The 13,628-nt window shown below is 39.9% G+C and overlaps 1 protein-coding gene across 35 annotated transcripts in view; it reads left to right on the top strand.

Moving 5' to 3' along the window:
• The window catches only part of Ptk2 (PTK2 protein tyrosine kinase 2), a 218,719-nt gene that overhangs the window by 134,213 nt on the left and 70,878 nt on the right, over positions 1-13,628 (top strand). For 21 of the 35 annotated variants that reach the window (XR_003951347.1, XM_030248328.1, XM_006520427.4 and 18 more), the window contains 3 exons: positions 6,258-6,341; positions 7,373-7,390; positions 12,695-12,751. Coding sequence is in view for 33 of the 35 variants with exons in the window: in XM_030248328.1 (XP_030104188.1) it covers positions 6,258-6,341; positions 7,373-7,390; positions 12,695-12,751 (159 nt within the window). In the remaining 2 variants the exon portion in view is untranslated. The remainder of the gene's footprint in view (positions 1-6,257; positions 6,342-7,372; positions 7,391-12,694; positions 12,752-13,628) is intronic. The other 14 variants (XM_030248332.1, XM_030248331.1, XM_030248330.1 and 11 more) reach the window with 2 other exon arrangements.

Raw genomic sequence — 13,628 nt, 5'->3', positions numbered from 1 at the left:
TGGGAATGTTTTTGTTAGTTTGATACAACTGATGGTGCTGTGCTATAATCTTATCTTATCCCAAGATTATTTCTTGACTTTGCTGTGTGTTTCTGATGTGTGTTGAGATGCTGATCCTCCGCACTAAGTTCTGTTTGTGTTGAGCCTATGGTCTTCTGTATCTGCTACCACAGTGAGCCTGCTTTGTCCAGGCAAGTTGAGTGGGCTGTGCTCTGTGTGGTCACTTTCCTGTTACACCCTACCTTACTTATCTATGACATGTCCTACCAGGTGGACATGAATACATTCAGCAAATGCTTGCTGTGTGGGTGCCTTAGGTTGGTTGTTGAAGGGTTGACCTTTGAAATTTCAACTATCTCACTATAGAAATGAGATTGACAGAGTCTCACAAAGACATCTACTAGAGTAATGGTTCCTGAGGCATATTATTCTTAGAGTTAAGCAGATATTTAAAAAGAACAAAAACAAAATAATTGTTTTAATGCCTTTTGTGAGTTCAGGGAGACCTTGAGCCCAGCCTATAAGACCAGTGCCCAGGCTGTCTTCAGGGATCTGCTAGCATGCTCTAAGTGAAGGCCAGTGAAACAGAGTTGGTGTGAGGACACGTCCCAGAACTTAGAGCAAAGTTGATTTCAAGTATTTTGAAGACTTAACTGTGTTTGGGTTTTTTTGTGTGTGTTTGAGTTCTCTAAGAATAAGCAGGCCCTTGATTGAGTGCCCAAACTTCAGCTGTGAGTAGAAGTCCATGATGCCTGCCATTATGTTATTTTTGTGGCCCTTATTCAATGTTAGACCATGCAAAACCAGACTATAAATTATAAATTATCTCTTTTATATATGTCTGTGGAAATGACTGCGAGGTTGTAATTTTAACCTGGCAGAGGTATTTGTTTTGATTTTATTGACTTCTCAGTGCTTAAAGGATAGATGTATTACTTTTACACAACTCATTTTGTAGTATTATTGTACGTGTAAAATGTTTATAACAGATTGTTTTAGTTATTTTACTATGCGTAATTCTATTTATATAGGGTTTCTTTTAGTTATATTGAGTTAATGGCTAAAAATTAATCTATCAAGAAAACAATAGCAAAATAAATGTTATTTGTATCTGTTTGATTCATTTCAAATCCTAGAGCATCTCAAATATGATTGAGTGGTTTGTGTGCAGGTCTGGGAAGTTGATAATCATCTCTGCATCTCTTCCCTTGTGAACCCTTGCATGCTGAGTCTGTTGTCCATTGCTGCTTTGCTGCTGCTTAGCAAATACATACTCACATGCTTAGGGATTATGCCTGACGTATCCACAGTACTGCCTTGTTTATTAATATCCCTTCTGTGGAGATGAGGAAACCACCCCTCTCTGCACTTACTTATGTGGCTTGGCCAGGTTCATGTAGTAGCGAGTAATAGAAAGCCCACTGTAAGCCTAGACCTTGAACTCCAGGAATTCATTCTCTTTTCATTAGATGCCATTGATCATTGCAGAATCTTTATGTGCGCAGGGAGTAATATTTTAGCATGTGGTTTCATTATAGCAATTTTCTCCATTCAACAGGAATAATAAAGTACTGTCTTTTCTGTTTGAATTCAAAAGTCTGCCTTTTGTTCACTTTGAAAGAGCTACTTATACTTAATTTTACTATCTAGTTTCCACTGTAACAGTGCCATGCCCTCCAAAGTTGTCTGTTCTATTGCCAAAATGTCATCCTCCCTCCTCTGAATGCTTGATTTAAACACTGTTCAGGATATTGCTAACTATTGCAAAAGAAGCTAGTTTGCAGCTAGCTGTAGTGATGCACTTCTTTAATCTCAGCAGTCGGGAGTTAGAAACAGGTAGATCTCTGAGTTCAAGGCCAGCCTGGAAATACAGAATGAGTTCCAGGACAGCCAGGGATACACAGAGAAACCTTGTCTTAAAAAACAAACAAACAAACAAAAGAGCCAGATGTGGTGACATACATCTAAAATCTCAATTTTTTAGGAAGTTGAAGCAGGAGACTTAGAAGTTTGAAGCCAGCCTCTGCAAGAAGCCTAAGTGAGGTTGTATGAACTTTTTTGTTAAGAGATGGAGATAGTGGTAGACCACTTACCTGCCATGTGCAGGTCTTGTTCAATCCCTGATACTGCTTGAGAAAAGTTCATTGTTGTAAATTATGGTTTTTTTAGGATGCATTGCTGGTGATATGTGCACAGTGGTAAGCATCAGCTATCAGAGGGGACATGAAATGCTATACCAGAGTATTTTAAACAAAATAAAATTTTCACTCTACAAAAGTGTGTTTTTTAGAATAAGCAGTGTTTAAGTATTCTTGATTCACAAACCTTAATCTTCTGGCTAAACTGATGAGAACAATGATTATATAAAATTCAATATAGATTACAAGAAACCTATGCACCATCTCGCTAACTATCAAACAAGTACTGTTAATATGGAAGAACAGGAAAAATGAATCCCACCTGAGAGCTTCGAAATTGATAGTAATTGCGTAGTAATTATGGGTTAAATTCAGACTTTGTGATGCAAGATAAGCCATAGGTAAATAGACAGTATCAAATTCTTACTGTGTCTTTTGCCTTTGAAGAATTTCTTTAAATAGTTTATCATTGAGTGTTTCAAGTATATACAAAAGAGAGGACAGAATTGTAAATTGATTTTCTACATACTCATCACCCAGAATCAGCAGCCAAAAGCTTACAACCAGTTTCATGTTAGCTTTGCCTCCAGCTCTTACATATGCCTTTAATCCTGTTATTATTCCAAAGCAACTCCAAAGGAGTTTTCATGCTCCTTCCCCTCTAAATATAAAAATGTTAACAGGCATTCAGTGTGTTTAAATCCCGTGTCTTCCATCTTTCTGCTCAGTTTTATGCAGATAACAGTGAAACAAGATATCCTTGTCCAGTTTCCTCCCTGCCACTTCTGTCTGTCAGCCAGGCATTCCTGTTTGTTTGTAATGTTCTAGTTTTAATTTTGTTAGTATAATAAAATACGCTGGCAAAAAGTAGTTTAGGCTTTTATGTGTGTGTTTGTTTATTTATTGACTTAAACTTCCAAATTACAGTCATCAAGGCAAGTTAGGCTAGGAGCTCAGGCAGAAACCATGTAGGGATGCTGCCTGCTGGCTTGCTTATGCTCAAGTTCACCTTACTCCATAACAAGTCCCAGGCCTGCCAATGCTGCATTGTGAGACACTGTCACCAAAAATAAATAAATAAATGAAAATTGTTCTTTGGTTTGTGGCCCAGCCAGTTTCAAACCTGACCTCTGTAATGCACTCTGAAAGAAAAACAGCTTTTTATACATATGGCAGTTTGATTTATTTGTTTGTTTTTAGAGGCAAGGTCTCACCATGTAATTCTGGCTCTCTTGGAGTTCACTATGTAAACCAGGCTGGCTTTATCCTCCTGCCTCTGTCTTCAGAGTGCTGGGATTAAAAGCATGCACCACCATGCCCTTGTTGTGATGGTTAGTTTTAATTGTCAGTTTAGCACAGTGTAGAATCACCTGGAAAGAAAGTCATAAAGAAAGATTATATATATCAATTTGGCATTCTTGTGGAAAACGGTCTAAATTGTGTTCATTAAAGTGAGAAGTCATGCCCATTGTGGGCAGCAATATTCCCTAGATCTGAGTCTTGAATTGTATAGAAATAGAGAAAGGGGACTAATCAGTATGAGCATGCAAAAATTCGTGTGTCTCTGCTCTTGAGTGTATATGAGTATTGCTTCAAGTAGATCCTGCCTTGACTTCCCACAGGAATGGACTGTAACCTGAAATTCACATAACTCCATAATCAGGAGGTAAAATAAACCTTTCCCCCGTAAATTGCCTTTTGTCAGCATAATCTATCACCACAATGATACTAGGACAGTATGACGTCCCATCCAAACCCCCTCCTATCTCCAACCCCCGCAGGATTTTCCTCTTAAGGGCTCAGTGCATCTTGGCCACTTGATGCCTCACTTACTGGCCACTCTTCATGTCAAGAACTCAATACTGAATGTATGGATCACCTTTGTCAATCTTTGTATCTCCCTTGTGGGATCTCTTTCCTTTATGGCTTAATTTAGTCTGTGGCCTCTCAGCTTACCACCTGCTCTTAGAAGTTCATTGAGCACCTCATGCCTAGCACATTGGAGCTGAATCCCAGTGCCTTGCTGAGCCTACACCTGGACCTCCGCCATTCCCGGAGTGGCTTCCTTCTCTCCATTGGCCTCTGCTTCTCCTTGCAGTTCCTGACATTGCAGATCCTGATTGTCTACACCTGAGACTTCAGTCCATGGCTTTACTTTGCTTAATACTGTTTCCTATACAGGATGCCTAACTCATGGTAGATGTTCAAAGCATGCAGCAAAAATAATTATCTTCTGTAAGTTAAGCAGCCTCATAACTGTTTATATTGAAGCAGGTTAAACTCAGTATTACTCAAGAAGCACATTTTTAAAACTACTTCTTTTTCAGTCAAGTTAAAGAACATTTACCTGTCTAGAAATAGACTATATAATAAAGAACTAAGAAAAGCTAGACATGGGCAGTGGTTCCTCTCCACTGTCCGTGTGAGTAAATAGATCCGCTGTCTGAATTCAGACTGCCAGGCTTCTTAGGTTTTTATTTTTTTTACCATTCTTTCTTAGAGAATGGTTTTAAAAATCATGAGTTAAAAACGTAATGTTTTTCTTTTTTTCTTTTCTTTTCTTTTTTTATTACGTATTTTCCTCAATTACATTTCCAATGCTAGCCCAAAAGTCCCCCATTAACGTTTTTCTTTTTTCTCACTTGGTTTTTTTTTTTTTTTCTTTTCTTTTCTTTTTTTTTTTTTTTTTTTCTTTTTTCTTCTTTTGACATGAGGTCCTAGGTAGCCCAGACAGACTTTCATCTCCTGATGCTTCTAGCTCACCTCCAAACTGTGAGATTATATGCATTTACCTCCATATCTGGCTTCGGACATCCTCTTATGTAGTCAGAGCATATTTCTTAATATCAGGAAATTAATGCTGACAGATGTTGTCATCCATAGCCCATAGTAATTCATTACAGGATTTCCCCTGTAAGTCTTTGATCTTAATCGTCTCCCTCCTACCTTAGTCCATGATCCACCCAGCATCAAATGGAGCATTTTGTTATCTGGCCAGAGCTATTATGTTGGAAGTCTAGAAACTAAGAATGAATGGTTTTAGACCAAGCACTCAGATGATGTAGTCAGTAACTGTCACTGAACTCAAAACATGCCTCTTGAAAAATACTGCAATTTGTACATTTTAGTTCTTCTCGTTTTTCTTCCTAGTGTGTTAATACTGAGATTATTGCCTCCTTTTTTTTAAGATTTATTTATTTTATGCATATGAGTTACACCATCCCTGCCCTCAGACAGAACAGAAGAGAACATCGGATCCCGTTATACACAGTTGTGAGCCACCATGTGGTTGCTGGGAATTGAACTTGGGACCTCCAGAAGAGCAATCAGCGTTCTTAATCTCTGAGCCATCTCTCCAGCCCCAGATTATTGCCTTCTTGATGGCCAGATTATTTTAACCTTCATTCTTCATGGGCTCACATTCAAGACAGGACTGTTAGTGATAGCACCATAGTGTGTACCGTCGCGTTGTGTCTGCTTCTTTCGGCTGTGTGTGCTGTGCTGCGTTGCTGTGCTGGAGCTGCTCTGCGTCTTCACTGCTTCACAGAGAGAGTGGGTCCCTCGTTAACTTAAGCGCTGGATGGACAAATGAGTGGCAGCTTTGCAGCTTCTGTAATTGGACATCATCATCATCAGTTTATGTTAACATATTCCAGATCTTTACTGCTCATAAAGCTCTTACAGTTTAATAAGACTTCTTTCTTTATGGACAAGTGTTAAATGTTGACAAATGTATAGACTGTTCTTGATCCTTAAGTTATTCATTAGTATGTATGTATGTATGTTTGTATGTATGTATGTATGTATGTATGTATGTATGTATGTATTTGTTACGGGTTTCCCCACGCCCCTTTTTATTTTTAGTTGTGTTATTTATTACTTGGCTGGCCTGATGAGCTCATAGCTCTTCCTCATTTGTTTTGTTTTGGCTTGTTTTGTATCTGGTGTTAATGTTTAGTAAAACAATTAGTTCTTTTTAAGCTACAAGTCGATAGTAATAAAAGCATTTCAATTTTGTATTTGTTTTTATAGTTATAGTTTTAAAATTAACTGGTTGTATTTTTGTATTGAAATAATTTGTTTCTGTTTTTCTCTTTCTTCTCTTGCCTCTTTGTAAAGGAGTCAGTCACTGCCAACATAAAGTTAAGAAAGCTAGGCGCTTTCTCCCTTTGGTCTTCTGTTCTCTTGAACCTCCTCCAACGGGTACTGCACTGCGTTCACACAGGCTTTCCTGTCAACCAAGGCACCTCACAAAACTAACTCTAGCTACATGCTTTTAGATAGTCCCAAGCAGTCAATAGCCATACTGAATAGCAATGTATGTGCTGTCCACTGTCCAGATGGGATAACTTGATGGGGCAGGTTTTGTGTCTCACAGTTGACATAATTTATGCCATTGTCTAACTAGGCAATCTTTTTGTTGCCCATTTCCTGCTTTTAAGTGCATGACAGGGCAAGAAGTAGCTTCCTGGTGCCATTTCTGTCATCTTGTTTTCCTACAGGGATTGTCAAGACCTGTTCTGGTCTTATGAATTTCCTAATACAGCATGTGGGACATAGTCCATATGAGCCCTGAGTGTCTGCATTCTGTGTTCTGGGAGGCAGATGTTCAGGACAAATGAGGCAGCTGTGCCATTTGGAGGGTTTTCTAGTAAATCATTGATTTTTTTTGTAATTATTAAAACAGTTTTTTCAAAAATGCTTGAAAATTAGTAGTTTTGTATGAATTCAAATGGGAACCTGAATTGTCATTAAAGCCTTGAGAACTACACTTGCCCATAGTAGTGTGGACTTCAGTTCACTGCCTCATTCAATTCACTGCTTATCTCCTGGTGATCCTTTTGCTTACAGGGTAATGAAGAGTTTCTTGTATCTGAAATGATACAAATGCTCCTTAAGGAAAGTGGAAGCTCGTTTAATGTTTAACAATGGAAGACAGTGAAATTACTTTTGCCTACTGTGGTAGAAAGTAATTAAACTCCACTGTTTTCCTGTGTAACTGTATAATCTGTTGGCAGCTTAAAACATTGCTTAATGGCTTTCACCTCTAGTAGATACACTAGTAGTACATTTTTTTAACCTTGTGAATGAACCTTGGGGTGATTTTGTTATTTTCTTAAGCTTTGATTTACTTGTCATTTTAATAGTGTGTTTCCTTCTCTTTTCTCCTTCCTTCCTGTCCCTCCTACCCTTTGTTCCCTACTTCTTCCTTTGCATGCCACCTGGATCTGCAGATGAAATTAGTGGGGACGGTAATATTTATTTTCACATTTGTGTTACTGCTGTGAGATAATCATGTGGTGCATGTATAATAACTCTTAATTTATGAATGGGGTACTGGAAGCAAACACAGTGATCTTTAACAGTTGTTTAACTGCTATGACAATCAAGGAAATACTAGCACTATAGTGATTGCTTGTTCATCAGCATTTAATACATTTTAAAATTACTTTTGGTGTTAGGGTTTTTGTCTGCTTTGTGTTGCACAAAAATTGGTGTATTAATTCCAGAAGATTAAGTTTTATAAACTAAAATAGAGGGAAATGATTATTTCTCCTTGTGGTTGAGTGACAGAATACCTTCAGTGGAGGTTTTTACTGCTAGATGTGAACCTGCAGAGTGGGAACACACAGGAACACGGAACCCTAGGAAAGAATGTGCTCCTTGTGGACTGGGAAGCCAGTGTGGAGCTTCACTCTGGGGTGCTCTGTGAAAGTCAGGGGTTAGTACCTGCCACTCAGCAATGTTTCCTGTGCTTCCTCATTACCTGCCAACCCTCCTTCACCTCATCAGGCTGCATGGTTGACAGATGCAGACATCAACCATTAGAGACTAGAAGTGAGGCTCTAGTGAGACTAGACGTTTCTGCGGAGTTCATAATATGTTAGCCCTGGCAGGATAAGACCCTGAGGGTTGTTAGTCCTGGATTATCTAAATGAGCTAGCCCCTGTGGCGGTGTTAGTGCATGGCCGTGATGGCAGAGCACAGACGTAAAGCACATGCACATGCAGGAGCCACCGTCCAAGCCCCGAGAGCAGCAGGAAAGCCAGTCAGGAGAAAGTTATTAGAGTTTCGGGTGCCTACCTGCTCTAGCAGACAGAAGGAAGAGATGGAGGCAGAGCTGTGTCCTACCCAACGCACCAGGAATCCCAGTTTCAGTTTCAGAGGGAAATTCGAAGCTCAGGCTTTTTTACATTGCTTTTCTCTACAAACCTAAGGACAGTATCCGTGCTGCACCAGGCATCCCTCACAAACTCTAGGCAGGCCCAGTCGTGTAGCTTCAGGGACACATGTGCCAGGGTGTGTTTGACCCTGTGATACCACTGTTTCTGTAGTAGTTTTGTCTCTTTTTACAGTGCTGTAACATGAGAACTTGTCTCTCATTTCTGAGCTATGACCTTCTTTCCTTTCATATTGTAATACTGAAACATAAAAAATGTCAATATTCTAATATTTAGAAGTTCTTGGTTTTATATTTATTTGTATTTTTTCAAGTTATTCTATTTCATCCTATTTTTGAGATAGAGATGTCTAGTCCATGCTGGTGTCCAACTTGGTATGTAACCAAGGATAACATGGAATTTCTAATCTTCCTGCCTTCATCTTCTGAATGCTGATGTTATGGTGTGTGCCATTGTGCCTAGTTGAGGTGCTGGGAACTAAACTTGGGGCCTTGTGTATGCTAGGTATACTAACTGCTTTATATTCCCAGCCCCCTCCCCCTTTTATTTTATTTTAGTTTTTTGAGGCAAGGTATAGCTTGTGTTGCCCAGGTTGTCCCCAAATGATCCTCCCACCTTAGGCTCAGGCATAGCAAGGAATGGCAAAAAAAAAAATTAAAAAAAAATATATATATGACTTTTGAGCCTTGAACTTATGGGCCTATGATCCCAATATTGTCTGCCAAGTTTGCAGGTCTAGTGAACTTTTCTCTGAAAAATGTGAATGTCTCTGGAGCAAATTGTGCCTCAAAGTACATATTTTGATAGTCTCAAAGCAGAGGTTATCTGATCTCACAAGTATAGTTCCAAACACTTGTGTGTGTGTGTGTGTGTGTGTGTGTGTGTGTGTGTGTGTGTGTGTGTGTTTTTAATGTAGCTATGGCTATCCTTGAACTCACTATGTAGACCAAGCTGGCCTTGAACTCAGTGCTGGAATCAAAGGCATGGGCCACCACACCTTGAAACATTCCAAATACTTTGAAAGATAATAAAAGCTACATCTTAGAGCTATGTTGAGACCCATTAACTTTCTCAGTTTTTGCATGTGAACAAGGGTCTGCTGAGAGCTGTGTGACTAGTCACAGCACTGTCCAGTCTTTATCAGTTCAGGGAACTTTTTCCAATCTCGTCAAGTAGAAAATATGGGCCCAAGTTCAACCCCTGCCCCCCAATTTTTTCTCATTTTGGCATCCAGATCTCTGAGCCTTTACCTTTTTTGACTTCCTGTGTTGCTCCAGTGATCATCATTCAGGGGGCATTTTCTGGCAGGCCTTCACACTGTCCTACAATCCCTAAAGATAACAAACTCTCCCTGGTTTCTGTTCCTTCTATAGTATGTTCTCTGTGTATCAATCCATAAAGTTCATATACAGCTCTTATAAGTCATCAGAGATTTTATGTTGAGCTCAAATAACTTTTTAGAAAATATACAAATCCTTTCTCTTTTAGTTTGTCTTGGGGGTTTTGTTTTGAGGTGAAGTCTAACTCTCTAGCCCAGGCTAGCCTCAAACTCATGAATGATCCTACTGCCTTAACCTCCCAAGTGCTGAGATTTCAGGAGTGAGCTACTGTGCCTGGCATGTATAGGTCCTTTCTTATGATTTTGTGAACTAACTGAAATGTAAGTGATACTATTTTCAAAAATCCATATTGATGCTAGCCTGCTGTATATAAGTCATTTCCATTTTTTGCTTTCTGAGTTGATTCAAGTTTATGTCCTGGGGCGGGTAGAGGGCATGGTATGAACTTGTTTTGGAGGTACTTGCGTTAAAGGAAGACTGACAGGGTCTTCAGACAGGAACTAAGATAGTCCACGTAAACAGTAGCATTAGGAGTGCCTGCCATTTTTCAGCCCCTGTCAACATCGTTTGCTATCATCATAACTCTACAGGTGCATACTGCTCTCTTACACGAAGGCATGGCTGTGGCATAGGCAGGTAAACAGACAGGTACAGCAGCATGCCCTGCTGTTTGGTGTCTGTGTGACCCTGCATAATAAGTGTCTGAAGTCCTGGGAATACTAACTGTGTTAGCACTGTGCATTCCTCCTCACTGCTTAGCACATAGCTTCTTGAGCATGTGCGTGTGTCAGATACTGTGCTTGATGTTGAGGACACTGGGGACGCTGCTCCAGTAGACTCTGCTCAGGAGAGGTGGCATATAGGTGTCAAAGTAGCAAACCAGTATATGATACTTAAAGAACAACATTTGAGAATTAAGAATAAGGAATAAGGATAGTTTAAAGAAAACTTGGAAGCAAGGTATGGTAGCAGAAACCAAAACTAGCTGTGAGCCCACATGAGCCTTTTTTAGCACGTAGTAAGAGTCAGTTGAGGTCACCGCTATTGGTGTCATCTTCTGTTTCACACCCTTCTTTCAGACAGTAGACTTCAGTCACCTGAGAGATGAGCTTGCTGTGGTCTCTGCTACTCAGGAATTTGTGCTGCAGTGGCTTTGGGGCATTCACTTTACAGGACAGTGTGATGATTAAGGCTGCTACGTTACATAATGAACAGAAAGCAATTGGCAGAGTCCAGTCTGAGTGGTATGTTGTTTCCATAGCTCAATAGGAGTCAACTCCTCCTCACCTGGTCATAGTTTTTAGAGAGCAGCTCCCTCCAGCCTCCAGCTTTTCTTTTATTAGCTGTTGTACACAAAGCAAAGTGGCAGGCCTACTGGGTGTCAAATACCTGAGGACCCAGTAAGGGAGGCAAGAAGAGAAGGTTGCATTTCACATTCATTTTGCATTAGGGGCTGGGGAGATGGCTCACAGGTTAGCACTAACTGCTCCTGGAGAGGGTAGGCTTGATTCCCAGCACCTACATGACAGCTCACAACCATCTGTAACTCCACTTCCAGGATCTGATGCCTTTTTCTGGCCTCTATGGGCACCAAACATATGAAGGCAAAGCGTCCATACACATAACATTTTTAATAACTAAATTAAGCCCAGCATGGTGGCACATTCCTTTATTTCCAGCACTCAGGAGGCAGAAGCAAAAGGCACTGTGAGTTCCAGGCCAGCCTGGTCTGCAAAGAGAGTCCAGGACAGCCAAGACAGAGAAACCCTGTCTTGAAAAACAAAGCAGAACAACAATATAAAATATAAAAAATGTTTTGTTTTAATTCTATATACACAATGCTTATAACCCTGTGAGGATATTATAGAGTATGCACCTGTCATCTAAGTTTTAGGAGAGTTGATTTGTTGATGGTATTTTTCCCGAGCCAGATTTTTCTTTTTAAATTTTTAATCCCTTTTAGTGCTGACTACACATTCAGAACTGCCTTCTTCCCTGTAGAGCAGTGGTTCTCAACCTTCCTAATTGTGCAACCCTTTAATTCAGTTTTTCATGTTGTGGTGACCCCCAGCCATAAGATTATTTCATTGCTACTTAATAACTATATTTTGCTTCTGTTAGGAAGCATCATGGGAATATCTGATACTTGACACCTGTGGGTGTTGTGACCAATATGAGAACCATAGCTGCAGCACATGCAGTGGCAGTGTCCTCACCACTGGAAAGAGTGCTTTCTGAAGTTCCCTTGACTTGTGTGCCTTTCATCTTAGTGGTGGACAGGAGAATGCACTTGCAGTGTAGGGGTTAAGCTAGCTCCCTGAGAGCTTTATCAGCAGCTTGGCAGGTCCTTTCCAGCTTTCAGAGAGGCTTAGCAGGTGGAAGTCTTCTCCAGAGGGAATCAACCAGAATCTACCTAACTGCCTTCCCAGCACTGGCGTTAATTACTCAGTAGTGGCAGTTTTCTCCATAAGTGTTCTTTCAACTTTCCCAGTACTGCCATTGGGGTTAAGTTGCTGCATTTACTGAAAGGAATTACTGAAAGCATGAATATATCTACATTATCTCATAAGTAACTCAGTTTAATGTGCAGTTCTTATTCTTTTTACTAGATCTTTTGCCTGGGTAAAAGGGCACCAAAAGATAAATTCTTGGATTGTTTGGTTTTTTGTTTTGTTTTTGTTTTTAACACAGAATAAATGCAGGAAATCACTCCAGTATAGTGCCCTCAGAAATTGGGTCACTATGTGTTCTTGAGGAGAAGCTCAGAGTCGTCCTGACAGGATAAATGGAGTGAATTGGACTCCATATGAAGATAACTGTGTCACTCGGGAACTCCCACTAGCCCTCGGTGTGATTCCGATATGTATTTGCTGTTGTTGAAGGAGAGTATTGGACTAAGCAGGATCTCCCTTTGAATTTTGTAGGGCTTGATTAACATCCTACTGGTTTCCATAGGATTTGTTTGAAATGATGTTGAAGGCCAATCAATCAAGCATTTCAATTCACCCAACCTGTCTTGTTTTCTTCCAAACAGAGACAGATGACTATGCAGAGATCATCGATGAGGAAGACACATACACCATGCCCTCGAGTAAGTAGGCTGCTTGCTCCTCACAGTGAGAAGCTTTAGAGCACATCTGTCACTTGAGCACCTAACAGAAATGTTCTTTCAACTTTTAGGTAGAAGTCTTTGTGCCTATCCTAAAGTCAGAAGTTTGAAATACAGATACCAGAAATAAGTTTATTCATTTAGTTGTAGAATTTTTGTCATATCATTTTCTGATTCTATATAATGTCTTCATTGATTATTTTCCCTTGATAGAAAATGAGTATGGTTTTAAATTTAAATGTATATGCAGTCACATTAAGTGGAATAGTATTTCAAGTTTAAATGTGTATATGCACTCACTGAATTGCTTGCTGTTCTCCCTAAAATTATCCTCATTGCTATTCACTAGCAGAAGCTAGCCCACTATTCAAGCAGCCCAGTGGGAGGCCCTTTGATGGCCTATTCCAGCTTGGACGTGTCATCACCCACAGTGATTGTGCACCGTATTTATTGGTGGAGGAAATTCTGCATGCCCTAGGCCTGCCTGAGAGTATATTGTCCCTATATATTGAAATAGATAATTCTTTGAGTTTTCACTTTGGTGTATAAATCAATCAATCAATTAAGACCCACATCTAAGGCCTTAAAAATTAACTTGGAGATCAAATGACCTGGTTTCATGTGTTTCAAAAGAGCTAGGCTCTGTACTCTTGTGGCATGTTTTTAAAGTGTCCTTATTTGGGTTTTCTGTATGCATTAGGGAGATGTTACCAAAATAAAGAGAAAACAGGCAGGCCTCCAAGGCCTCTAGTTCCCTGCTCGTGTTTACCTATGTGTTTACCTTTTAAGAGTCGCTTTAACATCTGGGTGAAGGAATGGAGATGCAGTATGTAGATTTGGGCCACAAACAGCTACTTAA

This window comes from Mus musculus, chromosome 15 (genome assembly GCF_000001635.26).
Source record: "Mus musculus strain C57BL/6J chromosome 15, GRCm38.p6 C57BL/6J".
NCBI classification, from domain to species: domain Eukaryota; kingdom Metazoa; phylum Chordata; class Mammalia; order Rodentia; family Muridae; genus Mus; species Mus musculus.
The sequence above is the reverse complement of the archived record's forward strand: the minus strand, read 5'-3'. Positions and strand labels throughout refer to the sequence as shown.